The 27,577-nt window shown below is 35.6% G+C and overlaps 3 protein-coding genes across 3 annotated transcripts in view; 2 read left to right on the top strand and 1 right to left on the bottom strand.

Annotated features, from left to right (window-relative positions):
• The window catches only part of LOC125671712 (coiled-coil domain-containing protein 57-like), a 14,824-nt gene extending 8,210 nt beyond the window's left edge, over positions 1–6,614 (top strand). Inside the window, exons 10-22 of the mRNA XM_048907577.2 lie at positions 180–338; positions 959–1,121; positions 1,933–2,067; positions 2,284–2,452; positions 2,620–2,823; positions 2,948–3,048; positions 3,130–3,330; positions 3,483–3,542; positions 3,732–3,978; positions 4,122–4,273; positions 4,625–4,733; positions 5,900–6,178; positions 6,334–6,614. Coding sequence (XP_048763534.2) covers positions 180–338; positions 959–1,121; positions 1,933–2,067; positions 2,284–2,452; positions 2,620–2,823; positions 2,948–3,048; positions 3,130–3,330; positions 3,483–3,542; positions 3,732–3,978; positions 4,122–4,273; positions 4,625–4,733; positions 5,900–6,178; positions 6,334–6,524 — 2,170 coding nt within the window. The 3' untranslated portion in view covers positions 6,525–6,614. The remainder of the gene's footprint in view (positions 1–179; positions 339–958; positions 1,122–1,932; positions 2,068–2,283; positions 2,453–2,619; positions 2,824–2,947; positions 3,049–3,129; positions 3,331–3,482; positions 3,543–3,731; positions 3,979–4,121; positions 4,274–4,624; positions 4,734–5,899; positions 6,179–6,333) is intronic.
• Positions 6,615–9,353: 2,739 nt separating this feature from the next.
• LOC125671718 (baculoviral IAP repeat-containing protein 5-like) lies at positions 9,354–17,902 on the bottom strand. Its single transcript, XM_048907587.2, has 4 exons — positions 17,735–17,902; positions 15,046–15,155; positions 11,394–11,514; positions 9,354–10,274 (listed from the first exon to the last, which is right to left on the bottom strand). The coding sequence occupies exons 1-4, from the start codon at positions 17,837–17,839 to the stop codon at positions 10,185–10,187; spliced, it is 426 nt and encodes a 141-aa protein (XP_048763544.1). The 5' UTR covers positions 17,840–17,902; the 3' UTR covers positions 9,354–10,184.
• Positions 17,903–18,090: 188 nt separating this feature from the next.
• LOC125671713 (zinc finger protein 107-like) lies at positions 18,091–26,373 on the top strand. Its single transcript, XM_048907579.2, has 2 exons — positions 18,091–18,225; positions 22,076–26,373. Exon 2 carries the CDS (start codon positions 22,173–22,175, stop codon positions 25,428–25,430), a length of 3,258 nt encoding a protein of 1,085 aa, XP_048763536.2. The 5' UTR covers positions 18,091–18,225; positions 22,076–22,172; the 3' UTR covers positions 25,431–26,373.
• Positions 26,374–27,577: the final 1,204 nt, after the last annotated feature.

Here is a 27,577-nt window from a genome sequence, read left to right on the forward strand (position 1 = left end):
ACCTCAACAGGACAGCCAAGTCTTACCCTTGCTAAAGGATTATTTTGGCCTGGATAATCAAAATGGATGATGATGATGATGATGATGATGATGATGATGATGATGATGATGATGGTGGTGGTGGTGGTGGTGGTGGTGGTGATGATGATGATGATGATATGGTACATATATATTTGTAGGTTACAAGAGGAGTTGTATGAACAGAAGGAAAGATGGGACAAACAAATTGTGGATGTTTCCAGAAGCCAGGTCCATAAGGATGTGGAGATGCAGCGTCTGCGAGAGAATGAAGAAAGACTGAAGGCAGAACTTATACAGAGGAAACAGGACATGGAGAGGTTCGTTGATTTTTCACTAAGTTATAGCCCTTGGACTTACAAAAATAGCATGAATTATCAGTTTTCCTGACTTTTATTTTTATATGCTTTCAAATATTCATTTGATATTTGGTACATTGCTTTGACATAACAAGTTACAGATCGAGATCGAATTTCATCTCAGTCCATTGATTTTTCACTAAGTTATGGCCCTTGGACTTGAGAAAAATGGCATGAATTATCAGTTTTCCTAACTTTTTTTTCTTATTTTTGTTGTTGTTGTGCTTACAGATATTCATTTAATATTCATCATGATGATTGCTTTGCCATAAGTTACAGATTGATTTTAAAGTTTTCCTGGTCTAGTCTTTGTACCTGAATAGTAGTTGATTTCCAACCATTCCTATCCTGGTTTCCCAATCTTCCCTTTTAACATAACCTTAGTCTCATAATGAACTTCTAATATTGTTGCCGTCCAATAATTTTTCCCTCCGGTAGGGGACTATGTATTGCTATGCAATACTCTCAGAATGCTTGTTGTGTAGTAAAAGGGGGAACTATAAAAGAATTGTTTTATGAACCACAGAATTTTTAAAAAGTATCTTGATATACATGTACCTTATCAACTCATTCTACAAAAGGTACAAGAAAGACTTTGCTCTGGCTGTGGAGAGGGAGCGGTCATTGGAGAGGAGCAAGACGCAGCTGGAGCTGGACTGGCAGAGGAGGTTTGAGGACAAGGAGTCCAACCAGTACGGAAAGTCCGAGGATTTAATAATAAAGCTCACAAAGAGCAGGGATGAAGTACGTATAGCAAGTAACTCACACACGTAGATCCACCACAGAAATACGTATAGCAAGTAACTCACACACATAGATCCACCACAGAAATACGTACAGGAAGTAACTCACACACATAGATCCACCACAGAAGTACGTATAGCAAGTAACTCACACACATAGACCCATCCTAGTTTTCTTACTGATGCTAGTTAACTAGATTTCCGTCACTGTACAGGTAATACCTTTGTCAAATTGTTTCATCAAGAAAACAAAAGATTATATACATTCTTTGTTACAGATGACGCAGATTACCTATTGGAAAGACTGAATTGAAATTGAAAATTATTCTCACAAAGTATTCAAAGTTGTTTCAGTCCTGGAATTTTCTACCATCAGAGAATGATTATCTATCAATGCCACAATCAGAGAATGATTATCTATCAATGCCACAATCAGAGAATGATTATCTATCAATGCCACAATCAGAGAATGATTATCTATTAATGCCACAATCAGAGAATGATTATCTATCAATGCCACAATCAGAGAATGATTATCTATCAATGCCACAATAGATTGTTAACAAAAGATTCGTTATACTCTTTCTTAGCTGCAGTAATGTAGCCCTCTTCGACTTTTTTGTTGTTGTTGTTAAGAAAACGTCAAAATAAAAAAAAAATTGGAGAGGGCCACATTATTGCAGCTAACTCTTTCTATAAATATCTGTAGTATGGCATTTATTTTTATCAACAATGTACATGTATTGTAATATCATTGATAGACACACAATCTCCTGTTGTTGTATCATGTCTTAACTACTTTTCCTGCACAGGCCATTGCAACAGTCAAAGAACGGGACAGAGACATTTTACAGAGAGAGGCCCTGATCAGAGCTCTACACAGGGACCGGGAACAGGCACTGGCCACACTTAAAAAGCGTGGCATTCAAGTCAACAAAAACATCCATGTTAGTCTGCCTTATATTGTTCGAAAACAACTTGACTGCTATCAAGTCAACTTCATTCTCCATTCTTTTGCCCTGAATATAATTTTTGTATAGTGTGGAAGCAATGAAGAGTTTGTACTCATCAGCATATTTTTATATACACAGTAAATATCAGAATTTATCATTAAATGTTTTTAGATTTCAAAAGTTTTATCTATTTCTGAAATATTGTTGTAGGTGGATATAGACAAAGTGTGGAAGTTTGCAGATCCTGAGGAAATTGCATCCCTTCAAGAACAAAATGAGAATCTGAAGTCAGTTATCAAGGAAATGAGGACCCAGATGGAAATTTTAGGTCAAGAGTTACCTCCCTCTGACAAAAAGTCAGACCCTTCAACAGCTGGAGGTATGTCACTGAAGCAGAAGAGAACAGCAACTTATCGCACTGTTGTTTGATAGACAGTTATTGCAATGTATGTCAGCATTCTTTTAAAAGGATTGTTTTGTTTGAAACTTTGTGAATTTCAGTTGACAGAAACTAAGTTCATATACAATAAGTTTTTCTTATGACAGAGTATGTTCAGAGTTTAGAGAATGAGGCCAGGGCTCTACGAAAAAGAAACAGAGAACTTGAACATGACCTTGACACACACAGGAAGTATGGAAGAGCACCACCTGTGGCTCCCTCTAGTACTGAACAGGAAGAGGAAGCACTGGCTGAGGTCAAGGACAATTCAGCTGTTCGTTCTCATATACAGTCCCTTAATGAACAAATTGGTAAGTATTTAATTATATTTTATGTCAAGAAGTAACTCATGATCAATCATACAAGATTACTAGTAGTTAAACATTTTCAATTGATGTGCTTGATACAAAAGCATGAAATGTAATTGCCTTTTAGGTGCAATGAGGTCAGAAAAGATGGAAATGACTGCTCAAATGAAGAAGCAGCAGGCTAGAATTCAATATCTAGAAAGCATGGTAGAAAAACTCAACAAAGAGGTATTGTTAATGGTGTTTATATACTGGGCATTAAAAACTTGTACTCTAGAGAAAATACTGACCTAGAACTCGTAATTACAGCCAAGACAGAAGCAGGTTGAAATTGACCAGTTGAAGTACGAGTTGAATGCTCAGAGGAGGCGGGACCAGTCAGAGATAGGGGCGCTGAACCAGCGAGTAGGTGAACTGGAGATTCAACTGGTTGAGGCACGTAAGGAAGCAGACGAATATTACAGAGCAACTCTGGAGAGGAACATGGAGGTCACCTCACTGCAACAACAAGTAAACAAAATCTTACACCAGATCAATCAAAAAGATTTTAAACTCTACAAATGTGGTATAGGCATTAGAGAAGTGATGACGGGTATTCACTGATAAATATTGAATCTTCTTCAAGTGGTATTCACAGTTTCTAATTAAGTTGTATATTGCAGGTATCCAGTCTGAAAGTAGAACTTGCAGAAAAAAGACCCGAGTTAAATTTTGGAGCGCAGGTATTTTTTGATCAGAAAGTTTTATGACGATGTGTCATGCCTATTGATTTCTGTATCCGGAAATACATGTATTTGAACACACAATATCACTGATGACATGCTTGTATGTATACCCAACAAATTATATTTGGAAGAGGTGTAATTTTTCAGTAAATATTTGTTAATGACAAGAGGAACATTTTGTTTCAGGAACTGGTCATTCAGCAGCTGCAAGATGAAATTCTAAATATAAGAAAGGGAGGTAATCAAGGTTCAGGCACAAAGGGAAGTAATCAAGGTTCAGGCACAAACGATGCAGTAACAAATGATAATGCAGCAATACAGGAATTAAAAAATAAGTTAAAACTAGCTGCCAAACATATAGCTCAGCTAGCCAGGGAGAGGCAGCAGCTTATTGAGATGGGCAACAAGATGCGAGCGGAGCTTAACAAAGCAGGTTTGTAATGTTTTATAAAAGTTGTTTAACCAATAATTACCAACAACTTATCGGAATGGGAAATAAGGAATGACAAACAATGTGATCTCCCCAACATTTCAATTCAAAATCCATAACAATTGCATTTACTTTGATTGATCTAGGTATTAAACCATCGTCAGCTGAAGTAGAAAGACCAGAGCCTGTGTTTAGTTCCCAGAAAGTAAATAATAATGAACTGTCTCAACAACTCTCCCAGCAATTCCTCAGCAAGCTGTCTCAACTGGAGAAACTGCAGTATGAACTTACGAAACAGGTTAAGAAATAAAAATATGTAAATGAATGCAGCATTCATGAGAAATGTTGGAAGTCGGTGTTTAGTTCCACAGTCCACTTTACAAAAATTTCAAACGAAGATAATCTTTAAAGACAGATCATGGTAGAATAAGCCTTTAGGTAGCATTAAAATTACATGAAACCATGTAAATTAATGGAGACCAATTTTCGTTGATTGCCAATTGTGTGCACACTGCACTGATTATGGCACTCATGAAGATAAAGTCACCATGGTGTATTTAGTGGTAGACTGAGACAAGTGATATTGGTTAAAATAAACTTTGCACCCAGTAGTTTTACATCAGTGTAAGAAGTCCCCTTTGTCTTATAGCAACTACAGTATGCACAGAAGTTTCCAGAGCCAAAGAACCAGAACAACAATTCAGGATCAGATCAAGAATACAGACCTCCCTCAATACTGAAGAGGACATCAAATATTGGTCAGTATATTTAGACATCAGAATGAAAGGGAGATAACTTCTCCTTGTACTCAAACTGATGCTTGATTGATTGATTGTATCTTGTTTAACGTCTCTCTCAAGTTTTCTGATCGCCTTTTGTCCATCGTCTGTCCATCTGTCTGTAAACTTTTTACACCGAGCTTGTAGACACTCTACAGGCAACATTTTTTGCTTGATTGAATTAATACTTCACACATAGCTTTCTTATCAAAAGAGGAAGAAGCCTAATTATTTTGGGGTCAAAGGCCTTGGTCACTACAGGTTTTTTTTTTTAAGGAAAACCTTGTAGACACTCATTGTGAAGGTATATGCCCCACTTTTCCTTGTAGACACTCATTGTGAGGGGATTTGCCCCACTTAACCTTGTAGACACTCATTGTGAGGGGATATGCCCCACTTAACCTTGTAGACACTCATTGTGAGGGGATTTGCCCCACTTAACCTTGTAGACACTCATTGTGAGGGTATATGCCCCACTTAACCTTGTAGACACTCATTGTGAGGGGATTTGCCCCACTTAACCTTGTAGACACTCATTGTGAGGGGATTTGCCCCACTTAACCTTGTAGACACTCATTGTGAGGGGATTTGCCCCACTTAACCTTGTAGACACTCATTGTGAGGGGATTTGCCCCACTTTTTAAAGCTCTTGTTATGGTGTACATACATCTCCAATGTTTTTTGCCTTTGATATCTCTACAAATTCTATTCATAGCTATTTCTTCATGATGGTTTTGTTGCAGTTGTGAATAATGCCAGTATGAATCTAGATTAATATAGTATGTCTATTCTAATGACTGGGAAGAAAGTGGAATGTAAATTTTAGAAATGAATTTCATTTTTGAAAATACACGAGGATATGAATTGCAATGCTTCACAGTGAAATACTTTTCATGCAGCAGTGATGCACTTCATGAAGTATGTTGGCATAAAACGTTGCAATTCATACTATCATGTATTTTCAAAAATGAAGTTTATTTCGCAAATACTCCCTGCAATATGTCATGAGTGTATGGAGGTACTTTATTAAGCACCACTGTGAATTTTATCGAGAAGCTTATCTAAGCTGTGAATTCTCAGTCTTGTTTTACAAAAGAAAAAGCCACTTACCAAGTATCTATATACCTGCATTTATTGTATTTTAGCTTCCAATAGAGACCAACCAGTCCACACAGTAAGAGAAAGTCAGGACACACTTAATGACACCTACCGGTCAGTGAGCCCTGTACGATTCAGCACAGAGGGCCCACTTGTCAGGAACTTGGATGAAAGGGACCAGTTATTTGATTTAAATCTAGAGGACAGGGATCAATTATTAGTTACAATGTCCTCTGCTGGAGGCGAGTCTTTGGAGGAAGTATGGAGGATGTTGGATCGCCCCACCCCTAGTCCATTCACCACTCCCAGATATCCTGGAAAACCAGGTCAGTGCAATCAATACTGGTACAAGAAATCAAATGAAGATACATGCATTTGAATTTTGTGTTAAGAATGTGTCTTCTCTGTGTTGGAAGAAGATCATTCATTCCTCAGTATCTGATTGGTTTGCAAGTTCTACATGTATTGCACCTTGTTTCAGATAATTCAGGCAAGTATTCTTCTGAAGAGTCGTCCAATGAAATTACAGTGAAGGGAAGGCAGCCCACAATGTATCAGAGAAGTAAACCAGACTCCAGGCCATCCTCCCTAAAATCTCCCAAATCATCCAGGAAAGGTCCAAAGAAATCAAAAGCAAGGAATTACAATATTAGAGAGGATGAAAATGGTTAACACATACATTACATGTGATATTTGTTTTTGAAAGTTATTTTCATGTATTTTTATATTTAGAATTCATGAATAAATATATCTTAACCATTCTATATTGTGTCTTAAATTGAACCAACCAACGGTGACTGTCTGCAGCTATTCATATTTTTTTTTTTACCTTTTTGTAAGGACCACCAAGTTAATTTCAACCATTCTTGCCACAAACTTTCTTTGATAGGGTAAAGGAGAATGCAGCTTGTACAGATGAAAATAGAGCTCTACATGTTGGGGCATCCCCTCGCAATGTAGACACTCAGTATATACAAGTATAGGGCATCCCCTCGCAATGTAGACACTCAGTATATACAAGTATAGGGCATCCCCTCACAATGTATACAATCAGTATATAGAAGTATAATCAACAGGGTTTCTCCTCTGTTGATAACAAAGTTACATATCAAATGAATTCAATTGAGCAAACAATAAATGCAGCCTCTAGAGTGTCTACAAGCCTTATCTATTAAGTGACCTTGACCCTTTGAACCCAAAATCAACAAGGTTCTTCCTCTTTTGATAACAAAGATTTATGTGCAGTGAAATGCAACCTCTTGAGTTTTTTCTACCAAGTCCCCTCGTGACCATGACCTCAAAATCAATATAGTTTTTCCTCTCATAACAAAGTTATGTAAAGTATTCAAAAATCAATCAAGCAGAATACACCAACACAGTTTATTGGCAGTCTGAAAGTTTTAGACTGAAAACAGAAAAACTGTGGCAGTGTTCTTCTCAGCTTCTATCGTATGGAGAACTACCATTTTAGTATAGATTTGTTTCCAAGAAAATTCTTCAAATGTTGATATAAATGTGACAATTCATTATTGATAAAGGTGTTTCTAACTCATTTGAATTTTCCCTTGTGTTGACTTTATTTGCCATTTTCCGTGGAATGGATCATGTTTAAGTCACATGATTTGCCACTGTGAGAGTGTATACAATCTCGGTATTACACCCACACTTATACATACACCATGAGAGTGTATACAATCCCAGTGGTACACACACACTTATCCGTTCACCGTGAGAGTGTATACAATCTCAGTGTTACACACACTTATCTGTACACCGTGAGAGTGTTTACAATCTCAGTGTTACACACACACTTATCTGTACACTGTGAGAGTATATACAATCTCAATGTTACACACACACTTATCTGTACACTGTGAGAGTATATACAATCTCGGTATTACACACACTTATCTGTACACCGTGAGAGTGTATACAATCTCAGTGTTACACACACACTTATCCGTACACTGAGAGTATATACAATCTCAATGTTACACACACACTTATTTGTACACTGTGAGAGTATATACAGTCTCGGTATTACACACACTTATCTGTACACCGTGAGTGTATACAATATCAGGGTTACACACACACTTATCCGTACACTGTGAGAGTGTATACAATCTCAATGTTACACACACACTTATCCATACACTGTGAGAGTATATACAATCTCAATGTTACACACACACTTATCTGTACACTGTGAGAGTATATACAATCTCAATGTTACACACACTTATCTGTACACCGTGAGAGTGTATACAATCTCGGTATTACACACACTTATCTGTACACCATGAGAGTGTATACAATCTCGGTATTACACACACTTATCTGTACACCATGAGAGTGTATACAATCTCGGTATTACACACACTTATCTGTACACCGTGAGAGTGTATACAATCTCAGTGTTACACATACTTATCTGTACACCGTGAGAGTGTATACAATATCAGTGTTACACACACACTTATACATACACCGTGAGAGTGTATACAATCTCGGCGTTACACACACTTATCCGTACACAGTGAGAGTGTATACAATATCAGTGTTACACACACTTATCCATACACCGTGAGAGTGTATACAATATCAGTGTTACACACACTTATCCGTACACCGTGAGTGTATACAATATCAGTGTTACACACACTTATCTGTACACCGTGAGAGTGTATACAATATCAGTGTTACACACACTTATCTGTACACCGTGAGAGTGTATACAATATCAGTGTTACACACATTTATCCATACTAATGGTCCTGATACTCTTGCACTGAATTGCAAAGCTTTGCCTCAAAAGACCCAGTAAACAACAAAAAAATCCCCAAACTTGGTTAAATAGTAAAATTCCAAGTGTGTTCAAACCGCAAACCCCTCGGCAGCAATAGAGGTGTAAAGTCTTATATAAAGGAATCTTTTTTTCAAGGCTACAATGTCAAATCAAAATAAAAGCATTCTAATGTAGTTTAGAATCCTGTTTGTTGATGTCATGACCCCTAGGGTCCAGAATAGAGGATCAAAGTTTGTACATACAACCCTTGGATTCAGGGTGGAGCCTTTAGAATGTTTTTAAATGTGAAAATGCCACTTCTCAAGTGATTGATATGGTCCACAGGCCATCTTTTTAAAAGCTCTAAGCATGTTAATTAAGATCTTAAAGTACTATCATATGAGTTCACAGGACAGACAGTGTGATCCCTTTACATGTAATACACATGAATGTTGAAGTAGCCATCTGTTTTTTTCAGTTTGTAACTTTGGATTAGTACCAGTCTATGCCAAAGTTATGACACCAGGGGACTCGACTGTGAAAGTCTGATTTCATCCCACAAGGTCTCCCTGATATAACAACCTATGATCTATTATTTACTATTTCAGAATAGTGCAAAAATATATAGCACATTATCTCTTCATCAAACAATACTACCTCTTGAGAAGTGTGGGCGTGTCAACTGCCATTTTCCCCAAAGAATCAACAATTGGTTTAAAATATAATAATTTCTTTATTTTAAAATACTAGGTGAGGTGCAGTATCTATCATTGCACCTGTAGATGCCACATACAGCAGTCAGTTATCAATGATATACACATGATAGACTTAATTTGGCAACTCAAAAACATGAAATTCACTGAGATTCAAATAAATATCTTTTTTTGAAATTTTAATTATTTCTAACGTGAACATGCCCCCCACCCCCTTTGTGTCATTTATTTGTCAATTTACATATCTATCAAAATATAGAGCTACTTTATGAACAAGACTGATACTTCTATTGACTAGTATCTTTAAATTATACATATAACAATATAAATCTTGTTCATGAAGATGCTTTATATTTGCAAAATGTTAAGTTGGTAAGAAAATGCAAAAATTTTATTTAAAAAAATTCAAAGTTTTGAAAATTGGGGGTGGGGTGGGAGAATCGAACATTAACAAGTCAAATTGTTTTGACTACCAGCCATTCTATACTGAAAATAAAATAACATGAGAAATTTTTTTAAAAATTGAAATAAATTTTAAGGGTCCAAAATAGGCCTTTACAACACATTTTTACACATTCTAATACAATCAAATCAACAAACTTATATACTGATCTCTCTCGATCTCTCTCTCTGTTTCTTCATGACTTATACAGCAAAATTAACTGTAATAAACAACACCATGTTTATCATAAATACAAAAACATTTTACAAAATACATTCTCTCATACTTAGTTTAGCTATTATCAGTCAAACTTCAAAGTAAAATGACAATGGGTTCAAAGTCATTTAAAGTCAAAGTATATTGTGGGTATGAATATCATTTCAAGATGGCTATTTCTTCTTGCATTGTCTCTGGATCTCAAGCCTTAGAGTTTTCATCTTCTCCCTGTAGGTAGCTATGTGTATGTCCATATATTTGTTCTGCAGAAGGAAACAAAAATGCCTGGTTAGAAAAAAAAACCCCGTAACAATATCATTCCACCAGATGCTTGTGTAGTACAGGGTGTATATGTAGATAGACCAACTTTATGGAGTCTCTAACAGTCTTGCTGGGGGAGAGCATGGTTTAAATTTGTTTATATTAGCTGGCGGTATACATTATTAAACTGATCATAACAAGAAAAAATTTAATTTGGCCATTAAATTAAAGCTGTATGATCCAATGTTTATGTACCGTATCATCTTTGTACAGAATTACTTTAAAGCAGATTAATTAGTTTTTTAAAGTTATTAACTTTCCCTTAATTACATGCTTGAAAAAATTTGCGTGTAAAAGAAAATGGTGAGAATTTAAAAAAAAAAAAAAAAAAAGTAAATATAACAGGTACGCATAAATTATACATTGTTGTTAGGCATTACCCCACGCATGTCAGGGGAATCCCCCAACATAATGAATATAACTCAGACACAACTGTCTAACTTTAAGGCTGAAAGAGTATAAAACAATGAATTATTAAGAGGTATTTGATAATTCTATTTCTCTTAAACTTAATGTTTACAAAACAAAAACATGACACAAGCCTTGTTTACATAACAAAGAATTGCGAGTGCTGTATCTCTCTTATAACTTGTCAAATGACATTCGAATTGTTGCTGACCACTAGAGATTAAGCATTGTAAACATTAAAAATGGGAAAAATAAAATTTGAAAATTTTCAGCAAAAATTGTGTCCATGCCCCTTTAAGGGATGCCTGATCATTAAAAGAAAATCTATAGGGAAGAAGCTATGTGACAAAACATTAACCTAGTTATCTATTGTAAAATCTCATGGACTGTACCCACACATACCCCCCCCCCCCTATAACATGTACAAACATTAACCTAGTTATCTATTGTAAAATCTCATGGACTGTACCCCCCCCCCCCCCCATAACATGTACAAACTCCAAAAACTATAGCATCATCCATTAGAAAATCCTTTGTAGATTGTCTGTTGATTTTGAGTATGTAAGTGCCTTAATTTAACATTTTTACAAACTGTTCATCTGTATATATGTATTCATATGTATATATGCAAAATCCCTTTGCTGTTCACTTACAATTTTGTTTTCCATGCTTTTTTGGTGAAGATCAGAAAATTGTGTTACTGTCCAGGATTCCATAGGCTTCTTGCCTACCAACAGGAACGGACATTTCGGTGAATGACTCTCATGCTCAGCCCTACAAAGAAAATTACAGTTTACAAAGTAGAAAAATTACAATACTGACAAAGTCAACTACAGAACCACCAAATGCTGATAGTTTGAATTGGTGCTTGTCTATGTGATGCGACTTTGATCCCAAAATATGTAGGTATCTTCCTTTAGTCATTTGGTACTAATATGCAAATATGAGGACCATGTCTTGAAAAGTATTCTAGATAAAGTGTTACACATGAACAACAAGAGTCTTGAAATATCTGCTGGTAAACTTTTAAAAAAGGAAATTCAAAGAATTGTGTTTACCAGGTAACTCTACTTAAGGAGGTATGCTACACCAGAGAAATTTGATGTAGATGAAAAGTGGAGGATATGTACAACAATATTTTGAAGTTGAAAATTTTCAAATTTACTTTATTTTGTCAAAACATAATGTCAGTAGACGGTAATCTGATTTTTTTAAAAAAATCCCTGCTGGACTTGAACCTGTAACTTACAGGTCAGCAGTTAATATGTTAACCTACTGAGCAACTCGGGCAGGTATTTAAATGGAAAAGGAAAAGTCAAATATTGCTGATATTTATTTTTTCATCCATGTTTTTAAAGAAAGTCAGCCATTATGATGATGTAGAGTAACTCCTTAATTGGGAAAAAATATATCAGGGGATCAGTTTATTGTGGTATTGATTAACATAAATAAAGGCAATGAATATGATTATAAAGTCACCAAGATTTGAAATATGAAGTAAAATAATTGAAAGAAGAGGTATCATCATTTAATGTTTTTGTGACAAAATAATGAATGAGGTTTAAGGAATTTAGCTCCTGAGCTTTTGAGTACAACTGCGCAGGATGCTACAACTAAGTATTCACTGGTTCAATACTGATCCCATTGGTGCAAATATATTACACATCTATTGCTGAACCCTTTTCAGTTGAAATTTTTTGTGTCAATTCAAATTTTGAAAGGGTTTGACAGGGACTATATTTTGTGGCGGAAGGATTCACGAATCAAAAAGTTCTAATTCTGCATGATATTACAGTTTCTGTTTCATCCCATATATCATCTATTTTTATACCCCTATACGTGTATTTCAGTGTTATAATTTATGATACAGGTAGTTGAGACTTGGAACTAGTTCAAATGTTTTAATTTATTAACATGGTTGATATATTTTTCAAAACAGAACACAGATTCTTAAAAAAGTTTTAATTAATTTACTCGAAATTTTATATAAAAATTCAGTATTTTCGCCAATAATTCAATTTTTTTTAATCTCCAACCCCCAATTTTTTTAGTTGCATTTTAAACTGGAAGACCAGACCTTGAAAATTATGTAAAATTTTAAAATTGATATTACTCCTAATATGTCCTTTAAAACTCTCAGTTTTGATATGAAGTTTTTCGTATATCAAGTGCAAAAAGGTCATTATTTATTTCCTTAACTAGTATTAATTTCTTTTTTTATCTGTAGTGTTAGAGGACATGATTATGTATCTATTTTATGTAATGATTGATTTGTGTTGCTTATGTTGTGTTGACACTAACAGAAAAATCAAGTTGAATTGAATAAATTTTAAGTACAAAAAGGTCATGTTTATAACACTATAGCTCAATAACAAGTGTTGCGACCCCAGTTTTTCCTTTTAATTTCCTAATTCTCCATCAATACAGAAATCAAAAATACACTTCTCAAAAAATTGACATTACTCCAAATGTCAGGTGCAAACCTCTATAGTGAACATTCCTATCCTTTTGCCAAAGTGGGGGATGAAATATGTCTCATGTAACCTAAGGGACATTATGACAGAACTCGATTTGATGAATGGATTACTGCCACTACTGCTCACTAGTGATGAAACAATTGTCGCCGACAATCTATCGTCGATCGTTTTTGGCTCTTCGATTCTGATTATCGATTCTATTTTTCATAATCGATTGTCTAATTAATATCTAATCCGAGATTCATCTGACTATTAATCCCGCTTTTATATCGAGACATGTGTGAGAGAGAGTCAGAGTGGACTCCACATTGAAAAGTTGGAATTCAGTGACACCAGCTGGTGTGTATGCTGCACATATCCATAAAAATAAATAGAAATAACCCCTCAAATAATAAACATTTATTAACAACATGTAAATACCGATTATATCGATCATTGATCGATACAGTTCTTCCGAATATGACCGATTATGAAATTTTTCCGATTCTTCAACACTACTGCTCACCCTCCATACACCATCTGACAGCCTCTTATTTAGGGCTTTAAAAAATAGATTTACACCATAAGACCAAAACAAACAAAAAAAACTCTTATTTCCGGTCGCCCGACCGACCTTACATTTTACCCTCCGACCCTAAAAGCTTTTTTTCCGTTATGTGGGTTATTTTCCAGAAATATTAAAGTCAACGACAATATTTTACGTTTTAGCAAATGAGTCTTGTAAACGTTAGAATAGACCGGACCTTTCGAAAAAGCGCATGATAAACGTTGACCATGTAACATCTAACATGGCGTGTTCGAGATCAGCATGCGTGCTGTCTCTGGAATTTCTACCCTGTATTCATTTCAAAGAATCCAGAAAATACATCACCAGTGTACAGGATTCCTCTACATTTTCATGTGTTTTTAACACGTATCACGACGCTCAATCCAGTAAAGAAGCAGAATTTACTGTGCATGTATCGGAACAGGGTCAGACGGATATCCACGGTGCATTGACAGTTGGAGAAGTTGTTCACAATTTCTCTTTACGTTCTTTTACATTCAGCTGCAAAGCACAGACTGATTCTGAAGTAAACGTATTACGACAGCATGCAGAGATTGCCACAAAGAAAGCTGTAAATGCATTTGAATTGCTTATGGCAGGTGGCCGTTCTTTTCCTGACAAGAAACGGAACAGGTTTGCTTCAAAATACAAACATATGACAATTACAGTTTAATATTATAATTGTAATGGGAATTTGTGGCATGTTTCTGCTAGTATAAGGGAGACTGCCCAACATCACATGATTTTAAAGTCTTGGTCATGCAAATTTGTGTTCATACTGTTGTGGAGAGGGGGAGGTGAAACGAGAGCTTCTGCAGAGATTCAAGACTGTGCTTCCTATCTGTGACGGCTGCTGCTTGCAGGGGAAAAACATCATAACACAGAGGCCTTATGGAAAATTTTAAATCCTTATCAACAAACTTGCTTTGTACACTGTGAATATACTGTTTTCTTGTTATTACGTGTAATGTGTTGTGCATTCATCGAGTTTTGAAAATAAAATTTTTTTCCCCTACCTACCCTATTTTTTTAGGTCAGGGGACAGGAAACAGGGATATATTTTTTTTTGGCCTAAAGAAGCATGCAATTTGAAATTTGGGATTTTGAACAAAGCAAATAAATTTCGATGACATGAGAGTGAATAAACTTGAAATCTCTACATACATGTATATAAACTTGTCAGTCTGTGAGATGTATAAAAAGCTACAGAAAGACAATCGGTACTTTATTAATGTGAGAGTTGACAACTTAGTATGAATATTTCCAAATCTTAAGTTTTACCATGGATCATCATTTGGTTCCCATCCATCTAATTCTTTCATGCAGAAGAAACAACGCACAGCATCCGGCTCATCCTTGGTAGGACAGTGATAAAATCCTGCTTCAGCCAACTACATCAGAAAAGATATACAGGAAATCAAAATTATGAAAATTCTAAAAAATATAATATGATGGCAACTTTTCACCTATTTCATTTTTTGTGAAGCACCCAAGCAGATATATCAAGCAAATCTTGTTTAAAATGGAATAAGTTAACATGGCAAGGTGTATATTCATTGAGTGATCTACCTTATTTCAAGTGTAACATGCATGCTTTATATAACAAATTTTCTATTTTTCACAAATGATGACATTCGAATCAGTGCATGTTATAAATATCAAAATTAACCTGAAAATTTACTTCCATCAACCATCAATAGTATTATACATTTTAATTAAAATTACAGAGCTCCAGATAATTTTTTACCACAAAGAGTATTTACCCCCTGATTTTCAAATCAATGAGTATTTTGTTAATTTTCTGATTATCTTTGCTGTTTTGCCACTAATACAAAATTAGATTGTAATTATGTGACTGAGTGTCTGACATATTAGATTTTAATACATCTATGATAAATATCAAATTCCCAATGATATTGAAGAGTTTTAATAAAAGAACTACAAAGGATTTTCCCTGTAAATATACAAGTATGAAATAAATGTGTGACTCCCATTCTCATAAATGCTTTTAAATACTTATTGAGACAATGCTGAAGGAGCGGCTTTTCAGTAAAAGCTTAAAAGTAAAAGTTTAACAGAAGAAGTATTGTTTATCTGGTAACATTTTCTATGCCATGTTTTAGCAGCAATCATATCATTCATCCATGATTGATAACAGATTCTGAAGTTTTTTCTTCTTCTGTGCTTTCGACCGCACACTACCTCTTTAAAAAAAACAACAACAGTATAACAAGTAGGCCTATATAGTTGTTTTGAATTAACTCTTCCAAATTTTAAAAATTGTGATTGTCATCGAAACCTACTTCATAGCGCTATTTCATGTACTATGATCAAGCACTGAGCTAACCTCAATTCATGTGAATAGATAATTCGTATTCATATTATACTAGTCTACATTTATCACAAGTACGCATTACTTTGGGAGTGTAAAACGTATTTAGATTAGCTAATGAGTAATTGTACACATGCTTTTCAACTTAAATGTGTATTTGGTAAAAGTTAATGAGTATTTACGCTGATAAACACCTTATCTGGAGCTCTGAATTAGATCGTTTGATCAACTTACACACGATCTGGTTTTAATTTCTGGTTTTAATTAAGATTTTAGAATTTCCATACATAAGTTCAGTAACTTGCATGATTGATTGTTTTACATCCCGTCGAGAATTTTTCAATTATATTGAAATGTCACCAGCTGTAAGTGAAGTACCATAAAATTTAGACTTATGCTTAATGCTCATGGCTGTAGCAGTGAGGGTTCTTTATCGTGCCAATGCCTGCTGTGACACAGGACCTCCGTTTTTAATATCATATCTGAAAGACCTGTGATTCTCACTTCTAAATCCCAAGCGTTTGCCAAAGGAGCAATCATTATTTATTTTAACGTCTTAGGTTTGACCACAGGCGTCGGCAATTTTATCAATAAAGTAGAAATATATGAGAAATGGGCATAAATACTACCAATGAGTTTCGCGAGCTATGCTCACGAAGCTCATTGGTAGTTTTTATGCTCATTTCTCATATATTTCTACTTTATTGATAAAATTGCCGACTCCTGTGGTTTGACGCTGCCATGGCACGGGCAGGGCCTGAACTCACGACCTCCCGAACATAGTTTGCACTTTTCCATCATTTTATGGGCGAGCCCATCTTATAAAGAACCAGTACTGTACAGCAAGAATAGTTCAATGGATCAGATTCATTTCTAATTCGGAGAACAAACTGGGCTAATCTCAGTGAGATTCGTCGAGGCTAGACATTTCGAGGCGTCAGTCCAAATATCCAGCCTCAGCTAATCTTGCTGAGATTAAAACAACAGTCTATGCGAAAGACATCGGACCGTCGGACCTGACCGATGTGCAGTGCCTCAGGTCCGACACATCATTTTTTACACCGGACCGGAATGTCCGATGTCTCAGTGTCCAGTTTTGAGCTTTACTATTTTGATGCGGAATCATTTAAATGTTTGTTATAAGTAAAAAATAGCACACAAATCCAAATACGTAAATGAATGTGATTAAAACCGCATGGACTGTCTAAAGTATTATACAGGAGGGATCCCTGGTATAGTATTACTAGTATAATAAATAAGATTCCCTTGGTTTTGCATTTTCACGTGTTTCACTTTTTTACATTAGGTTTTTCGGTCTGACAAAATTTGGTTCGGTCCGGTGTGTTCATTGATTACACAGGACCGAATGTCCTGTGTGGTCCAAAAAACTTTCGCATAGACTGAAACAATGCATCAGAATTACATACATATAGTAAATAAAACCAAAGGACATATTTACCATGAATTGAGACACAGTGACATACATATATGCGTTTAGGATAAATTTTACATTGAACAAATTTATATAACAGCTGGAGGGAAAGGAACCATTGCATAACATCGAATTCAAGAAAACAACTGGAGATAGCTTGTTTAAAATGTGGATTTATCGATATAAAGTTATGAAAATAAAACTACCTTATCTGGGGTACAATTGCAACTTTTACCAAGAGGCCAATTTTTGAAAGTCTTGAGTCTTTCATGCGGTAAATACAGCATGTAGCTGCCGAAGTAGTCAGCCATTTCTGTTTTTATTCGAATTTCCCTCTCAACAGTAACTGCACTTCCGGCAATAAATGGAATAGGATAAACCTAGGAATGTCGATTCTTTTACTATGTAAGTAAATGATACTGTTTCTATCTTTGCGTTTTTATAACTTTAGCACCATTTTAAGATAAATTTAGAAAATAAAGATAAAATCAATATTTTGATATATATAAACTTACAAAAATACCATATGTATAATGTATAGGCAATTATTTTCCGGAAATCTCTGCTATATCGTTTTAGGTTCCACTTTTAGCTTTTCACTCTGACGCCATATTCCATATTGTGGAAGAGGGAACTAGTCCACATCAAGAACCAACTCATAGGTTTCCCTCTGTCAATCATCATGAGTTTACGAAAGGTAACTTTGTACTTTGAATACAAAAGATCATAATGATGACACTTAAAACAAAGTTTAAAATATAGCCCACCAAAATCGAAATTAGAGGACACTTCAAGGTAATGCCCCTGAAGCTGGTCCGGCCTACTCTGAAGATCTATCATAACTTGGCTGGTGAAGTTGGTGGCAGATCTTTTAGATACTTTTGTAATAAAACTGTATCTTGTATCAGCCAAACTGTTGTATATTTTTATTTTCAATTTTATTATAAATTCGCCAGTGTGGACTTGCAGATTAAGAGGGGTGAGGTGTACAATAGCACAGCACACTTGTCATTTGAGGACATAAAATTGATTTTCAACAGAATTTTTATCCAATTAGTTATAGTAGAATATATATTTTTAGTTCATTATCAAAACTCCTGTTACAGATTTTAATTCATTGACAAAATATGCATTTTTATTGGTCATCCTACTGTGTAGTCTGAAATATCTGACTTTTACCTGGCTTTTTTATGATTTTGATATTTACTGTGCCAGGAAAACGTCAGAACCGGTGCCATTACATTAACTGGAAATTTCGTCACCTCCAGTTGGAGGAGACATTCTTGGACCGATTTAAATTTTAAATTACTTGCGAGCCGAATTCAATGCGCGGCTTAGTTAAGGCTTTCCCCATAAATACCAGTGCTGTAAAAAATGTACTTTACCGCACTGGCACATTACATGACGTCACAATGAAAAATACATCATGACAAAGGTCATGACATACATATCTACATTCCTTTTGCGGTTGGAAATGTCAAAATATTTTTTCGTTATTTACCACCGCTGTCAAACGATAATCCGCAATCGTATAAAAGTTTCTGTCAAATGGGTTATATTAATTCTCTTTGATATTGAAATAGTTTCAATTTCTTCTTTATATAACATACACGCTAAAGTAATATCCATATTATATTGTGATCTTGATATCGCCCCTAATCTGCACGTATAGTGACTTTCACAAGGGACTCATTTGCATAAACAGGGTTTCCGTACATACAAATTTTATCATCGGCACAACACCCCGAGGTTTTTGAGCAGGGTTGGGTGGTTAAAACCGCCCCCGGTTTTAACCAGCGGTTTTAACCGTCCCAGTCAATACTCCCTAAGTGGTCAATACTGGTCAATTGAGATTTAAACTGTCCATTTTCCTATTTTTGTACATTTTTTGCAAAGATAAATTAAGTCTTTTCATTATAATATATGGATCAATTGATTATCAATAATTTTCATTAGATAATTAGATGTAATTTCATAAGTTTAATATATTTGGTTTGCTGAAACTGTGATCATAATATCTTCAGAACTGTAAACGAGGGTCACATAGAGCATAACTGGACAATAGGATCTGCTTATACATGTACCTGGACAGATTAAGAATAACAGGTAGCTGAACATTAAGTAAACACAGTGATTTAATATGAATTGGGTGACAGGTGCTGTAGTTAAACAATTTGTTGCAATGTACAGAGCAGGAGATGTACCTGAGCACAGGAAACAGGGTTGACAGGTGTTAATTAGCATACTCTGGGACCAGAGAGGACCAGTGTACATGTTATTGTTATGAAAACATCACCAACACACCCCCTCAAATGATTATTTAACAGTTAAATGAAGATTTGAAACAATTGGTAGTTCTTGATAAACTAAAGAATTTGAACAGAAATAGAAAACACTTTCCACATCATACTATCTATGGCTTCAACAAAACATAGTTTAGGAAATACCACAATTTTCCTCTCACATTCACTTCTTGACCTGCTAAGAGACACAATCATGAAGCCTAGAGATCCTATTTGGAATTTCTATGATATTGTTGAGGACAAGAAGACCACAGCAAGATGTAAAGACTGCAATGCTGTTGTCAGTGCCAAAGTAATACAAACCAAAAATGCACATGCAGCTTCAAATGATTTCACTTGTTGATGCAGTCATGTTAGGTAGATAGTCAGTACGAACTCTGTTGATTACTGTCTATTTATAATTCCAATACTAGGTAAGTAGTCAGTATCATAAATATGAATAATTACTATGAAAGGGGGGGGGGATATGCAAATTTCCTCTAGACCTAAAATAAGCTCTTGTGTGTTGAAAAGTAATTCTGGTATGTTATAAAAGTTAGGGCTGAAACGATATGCAACCATCACGATATGATACATATTTCAATACTTATGCCACGATTCACAACGATACAATTTACAGAAGAAACCAATAATAAAATTTAATTACCAAAATTTAAAATCATGATTTTAAAAGCAAAGTGTTGCTAAACGGTAAGATGCCTGTTGACTCTGTAGTTTAAACTGATAAAGTTCATTATTATTTTCGTCAGACTCAAGGCAAACAACAATATGAACATTATTCGACATTATTTTGTCTCTCATGCAGGTAAAAATAATAAGTACAGGCAGAGCCTGATGTATTTTACTGAACCCGTTTGTAATAAAGATATCGAACTGAAAATCGAGGCATTGAATCAAGCATTTGTATTGAACAGTGTCAATATTTCGGTGAATTGTTTCAGCCTGATCTGGTCCCCGCCCAGCTACTCCATTTTCAGTAGTGAAGTATAAGTATGGAGTGGCAGGAATGGAGACCAGACTGATGAAAACAGTAAATGAAAGTTTGAATCCTTCAGAAATTCAGTATGACAAAAACCAAAGTTCACATATAGTTTTCATCAAGACATCCACCCTTAAAACTAAATTTTTTATGATGAATGTTGATTCATATCGATTATCAAGTTCTGCATGTAATAACACTCAATTTACCTTGTCTCCTGCTTAGTCACAAATGAAAGTGTCTTGTAGTTTGGGATGTCACTTAAAAAGTTACTCCTGTCCCAGCCATACTGTTGGAGTATATATTTGTCATGCTTTTTTGCATGCTGTCCATGTCAACTTATAGATATCAATTGTCTGTTTTCATGTAAATTGTTGTGAGCTCAAAATTTTGTAGACTAAGGCAATTGAATTTTGGTGGGGAAAATGATCTTGATCCATAAGCAAAATTTTGTTAACTTTTATCAACAGGGTTTTAAAGGAAAACTTTCAGTGTGCTATGACAATACTTGTAGCAATTGCAGCATAACAGTTAGATCAGAGAACCAAGCTCCATGAGCTCGCTGTGTCAATTTTTAGTTCAGGAAAATGGGTCACCCAGTTTCTGTAATCTTACTATGTCAAAGGCTTTCTTAAAAACACTTGGTATGGACAGGGAAAGTAAAGATTTCTCATCACTTCACCAACTGCATGATGATGCATATCACCAGTTTTTCCTTGCCACAAAGTTATAAGGCTACAAACACATGTTATTCTACACCTTTAGAATATATATGTAAATATGGACAACGTAGTTTTTACATCAAACTTGACAAAGTTTTAAAAGCTTTGGCTATAAGTTATAACTTTATATGTACAGGAAGACTCCTCTAACAGCTTGGATACACTTTAATGTTGAGGATATTGCAATCCTTGGTGAAGTGAGATTAAATCAAACACATTGATCTTGCATGACAGACTGTCATAAAAAAAATAAAACCTGTTCATATTGTACAACCACATTCATGTATATATCAATGATTGATATTTTGTAGTTGCTAAAAGCGTGCTGAATTGATAAAAATTAAAATGAAAATAGTCTTTATGAAGGTTAAATAAACATACTGATTCAGAATTGAGAAAAATCAACATAAAAATAATATTACTACCCAGAATCAGCTTATTGGAGAAAGAAACAAATTGAAATAAAGATTACTATGGAGGTATACAAAATAATGATTGTAGTTCTTGATTTGTAATGAAAACAAATGTTTTGCTTATTTTCAGGGAAGCAGACAATGAATTGGGCACAGAATGGCGTAGAAATCCCCTATTTACACATGTATATGTGGTAGTGCGGAGTGGGAGGAAGACATAAGCCAAGATGATTTTCATCGACAATAACAACGTTAAGTATGAGGTCTGTCAGATCACTGTAACAGATGATAGCGAAGTGGAATTTACAGTCGAGAACCAGCCAAGCAAACGTGTGGTAGAGCAGACGCCATGTAAGTTTACTCCACTACATTCAGATCCCACAGAACAAGTACAGATACTGCCAGTCGAGCCGGGCGAGCATCGGAAATGTTCAATGTGTGAAAAACGTTTCACTGACACAGAATCATTGGAAAAGCATATGGGTTTACACACTTATGGGAGGGGAAATAACTGTGAAATTTGCGGGAAGTCCTTCAGTGCTAAATCCTTTTTGAAAGTGCACATGATGGTTCACACTGGGGAGAGACCTTTTACATGTGATATCTGCCACAAGGGTTTTTCTCGAAGCTCCAACCTCAAGGCTCATCGTCTGACCCACACCAATGAAAAGCCTTTTAAATGTGACATCTGTGACAAGGTTTTCACTCACCCCTCGAACATGAAGAAGCACATAAAGTCTCAACACACAGAAGGGAGGCCTTACAAGTGTGAATACTGCGATAAGAGCTACAAATTATCCAAGCATTTAAGGAGGCACATTATGGTTCATGATCAAGATAACAAAAATAAAGTTCAGTACGTCTGCGAGGAGTGTGATCAAACATTTTCATCACTTGAAGCAGCTATAAAGCACAAAGAACAGCAGCATGAGGCTGGTGTTCCTGCAAATGACATGCAAGAGTTCGTTGTTGAAGAACTTGTTTCAGATGTGAATGGTGCCTTTTCATTGAAGAAAGATATTAAAATTCCACCCCAGGCTAAAATGCCTACAAATTCTTTATCTAAAGGGACAGGGAATATGAGGATAAAGTGTGATCACTGTACGAAAAGATTTCAAAATCAGGTAGACTTGGATAAGCATATGACACTGCATACAGGAGAGCGACCTTTCAAATGTTCCATTTGTAACAAAGGCTTCAATGCAAAATCATTTCTGAAAGTCCACATGGTGACACACTCAAATGAAAAACCGTATGAATGTGAAGTATGTGGGAAAGGTTTCAACCGACCCTCAAATCTGAAGGCTCATCGAGTTACTCATGATATCAACCCCAAACCATACCCTTGCAATATATGTGGGAAAATGTTTTCACATCCATCTAATGTCACAAAGCATATCACAATTCACACAGATGAAAGGCCTTACCAGTGTGAATATTGTGATAAAAATTTCAGACAATCCAAGCATCTATCACGACACATGCTTATCCACACTTCTGCACCAGGTTCACTTCGATGTGCTCGGTGTGAGAAAAGATTCTTGGATGAAGACCAGTACCTTCAACACAAGAGAGAGCATGAGCAGAAAAGTCAGTTCAAATGCGAGTTTTGCGAAAGAACTTTTTTCCGTTCATCACATCTAAAAAGACATGTACTAACTCATACCCATGGTCGAGCAAATTCCTGTGATTATTGTGGAAAACCTTTTAATTCCATGGCGAATCTTAGGAGGCATCTGATGATAAATCATAAGAAAGATACCAAATATCAGTGCCAAGTCTGTCATCAGTTGATTTTGCAACCATCTCATCTAGCAAAGCATATCAAAGAGCACCAGTGCCCAGTTGTTTCAGTGAAGGAAGGGGAGAAAATTTTCCCCGAAGAAACTAATCAAGATGAGAGAGCTTATAAATGCTACCTTTGTAAGAAGATGTTCAAACAACATATCCTACTTAAGAAACACCTCCAGGTCCACAATAAGATTCTTTACAAATGTGGAGCATGTGACAAACTTTATTCTTCCATGGCCGCCCTGAGAAAGCACATTGTTGTACATACTAGTGACGGTCCATTTAAATGCAACATGTGCTCAATAGAATTTGAGCAGTATTCCGAGTTAACAGAGCATCATCAAAAATGTCATGCAGCTAGTAAAGATGAAAGAAAATATGTATGTGAAGTTTGTGGAAAGAGATTCAGATATCGACTGTCTGTTCGGAAGCACATGGAGCTGCATAATATGGAAGAAGACAAAACTGCAATGTTTCAATGTGACGTTTGCACAAAAAAATTTCGTCACATTTCTTCACTTTCACGCCACAAGAAAAGTCACGAGCTACAAACATTTGAGATGAAGGGAGATGGAGGTGTGTCCCAGACAATACATTATGTGTTGGAACAAGGTGTCCCCATCTCCAATGAAATGGAGCTGCAGAACCAGACAATACAATTAATACCAAATGATGAAGTTCCTGGAGAGGTAGCTGAAATTGAAATCCCAGCCAATGCAGTTCCATACATCACTGAAGAAGGAGGACAGCAAGTATTGCACATTGCCATTAATGACACAGAAAACCAGAAATCAACACAGTCAGTGATGTCAAATGATGCAGGAAATGAATTATCAGGGGTTAAAACTAACAACAGTCATACAACAGGTTTACAGACGTCCACGACAGGGACTGCTGGTAAGGCAGAGTATCAAGTTGTGGCATCAGGTGATGGAAAAACAGAATACCAGATTATTGAGACTGACAATTGTGGGAACTCAGGGGTGCTTGTTGTATCAACGGACAAAAGTCAGGTTGCCAGTAACAACAAAACAGACACGGGTATGCATGTTTCTGTGACGGAGAGCAGAGCAGTAAGTGAAGTGTCGGGAAAATTTCAAGTTGTAGCCCCCAACTCAAAGAATGCCGAAGTGCTTGTTCATACAGCTGCAGGCAAAAAATTTCATGAAGGATCAGAAACTGTTTCAAATGGGAACACTCAAACTATGACAGAAGTGCAACAAATTGAAGAGAAACTAGAAACTGTGACATATTTGAATTTCAGTGAAGGACAAGTGGACAAGAATTCATTTGATGACATTTCCTTTGTGGTGTCCAGTGATGAATCTGGAAAGCAGTATTTCCAAGTTCCATCAGAAATCCTCGGCAAAGCTTTCAATCTTCAGGCTTTGCATGCTTCAGGAGAGCCACTAAAGATTCAAACTGAACAAAGTGCCACTGGGAAATCTGGCAATAGTGCATCTGTGGAAAATGTCAAGATTATATATGCAGATACCCCTGCAGTAAGCCAAATTTCCTATGACGGTGAGTACATCCAGCTTATCGAAGGAGCTGAGAATTCCGAGATAGGGGAAGGGGTTGACCATCTTGCAGAAACTATTGTTGTCTTGGAGTCGCCCTCCAATATTTCCAATACTGACCATTCCTATGTTAACACTTGTGAAACTAATGTTAAATCTGGACCAGACAAGTGATCCAGTATGATGTACTTAAGATTAAGAGTTCCTAAATGTTTATTATTCTTTTCAAAGGTAAGCATGTTTTGTATTATGTTATACATTCTCAGTGTATCAAAATCACAGAAGTTTTTTTTGTATGCTTGCTAAAGGCTTTATTCTTATTTAGAATTTTTGTCTGACCAGACATTACACGTGATGGAGTAGGGTCAAAATGCATCAAATGAATGCTGTTATATGAATGCAGTTTAACAGTTCACTTTTTATAAACCAGTATTTCAGATGTTTATCAATGATGCAACTTTTTGTAAGTGACCTAAATTAATAGTGGTAAATGGTTGTATATAGTACATTTATTATGACTGGGGTAAATTACTGTATCATGTGAGTAATTTTTCTGCATTTTGGGGGTAAAATTATTGTATTTATGTGGATAAAATTACTGTAATGTGTGGATAAAATTATTGTAATATCTGGATAAAATTATATTGTAATATGTGGATAAACTTATATTGTAATATGTGGATAAAATTACTGTAATCTACAGATAAAACTGTTGCAATATGTGGATAAAATTACTGTAATATGGGAATAAAGTTATGGTACTTATGTGGGTAAATTCGTCGCATTATATGGGTAAAAACTACATTATCCCATGGTGGAAAAGTTGTACGATGTATGAGTTTGTGTATTGTTACACCTTTGAAAAACATTTATATTCTATAACACTGTCCTTGGATTGCATGAATACTGCTTTACTGTATCTGATCACCATTTAGATTTGTGATTTTTTATTATCATAATTTGTTTAAGTGGGAATACTGATTTATATTTGTATTATTTATTACTTTTGAGCTCGTAAAGTGAAATTCACTTTGATTTTCCTGTTGTTTCCTTCCGTGCCTTGCATTATTAATGAGGACTAATCTCTGCTACCGAATAAATAAATGCTTGCACATATTGTGATTTTCTGATTGTTGATAATTATCTACTGAACTGGAGGTTTTGACTACCAATAATTTATTCTCTCTGCCATTGAAAGTTGTCAGTACAGTTTCAGGTCACCAGAGTCACTCGGATGACCTATCTGCCATTGAAAGGTGTCCGTACAGTTTCAGGTCACCAGAGTCACTCAGATGACCTATCTGCCATTGAAAGGTGTCCGTACAGTTTCAGGTCACCAGAGTCACTCGGATGACCTATCTGCTTTTGCCTGTGGTCCATTGTCGTGCGTCAGTATTAAAACTTTTGAACATTTTCAGCTTCTTCTCTGGAACAGCTAAACCAATTTTGGTATATACATCTACTTGTACAAGTCAAAGGAAACAAAAATTGTGGTGTATAACATGTACAGGTCAAGGGAAACAAATGGTTCATGCTCAAGGGTGGGGTTCATCTGGTCATGTATTGAAAAATGCAAATGTATCATGGAAAACCTTTACCTCTGGACATCATTATGGCATGATTATAAAGAGCCCTACACCAAAACTTTGAAATTCATTACCCCTGGGCTTGGGGAACATGTCCCAGGGTGGGGCCACGTTAGTCATACATTAAAAACGACTTAGATAATTAGATAGTAAATAATAATCTTCAAAAATTTTTACTTCTGGAAATCACCTTTCACTAAACAGTCAAACTGTTAGTATGGTTATAATGATCCTTTACCAAAACTGACATTCAGTAAGGGTTAATGTACGAGTATCGCTCCATTCCTTAAAAGTAATAGACCGAGGCCCCGAAGGGGCCGAGGTTCATTGCTTTTAAGGAATGGAGTGATACGAGTACATTGACCCACTTAAAATCCACTGTAAACATTAATAAAAACTCAACTTTGTGCATTTTAATCATGTCTTACGTTTTTCATTCTTTTGTTGCATGCATTTATATCTACTTGTATAAAGGTTGACCTACTTTCCGAACACTCCATTCCTGAAAAATAATGGAGTGTTCGAACAAAAGAATGACGTCATAGGTGGATTTTAATTACTTCTGGGCTCCTGTCAAGTTAGTCATATATTAAAAAATGCTTATATTTGAGAAAATCTTGTTTACTTCTTGACTTCAAGTTGTTGGCATGATTATGTTGAACTTTGTACAAAAACAGAATCCAGCATGACCCCTAGGTTCAGACCCTAAGGTGGGACTGAGTCGTGTATTGAAGA

This window comes from Ostrea edulis, chromosome 4 (genome assembly GCF_947568905.1).
Source record: "Ostrea edulis chromosome 4, xbOstEdul1.1, whole genome shotgun sequence".
Classification (NCBI taxonomy): domain Eukaryota; kingdom Metazoa; phylum Mollusca; class Bivalvia; order Ostreida; family Ostreidae; genus Ostrea; species Ostrea edulis.

Bases quoted from the DNA above. Each gene is read 5' to 3' on its own strand.
- LOC125671718 (XM_048907587.2), bottom strand. From the start codon at position 17,839: ATGGCTGACTACTTCGGCAGCTACATGCTGTATTTACCGCATGAAAGA. The intron at 11,515-15,045 runs GTAAAACTTAAG...TTTTCTTTGTAG, and splicing joins GAACCAAATGATGATCCATG to GGCTGAGCATGAGAGTCATT. The intron at 10,275-11,393 runs GTAAGTGAACAG...TTCCTTCTGCAG, and splicing joins AAAGCATGGAAAACAAAATT to AACAAATATATGGACATACA.
- LOC125671713 (XM_048907579.2), top strand. From the start codon at position 22,173: ATGATTTTCATCGACAATAACAACGTTAAGTATGAGGTCTGTCAGATC.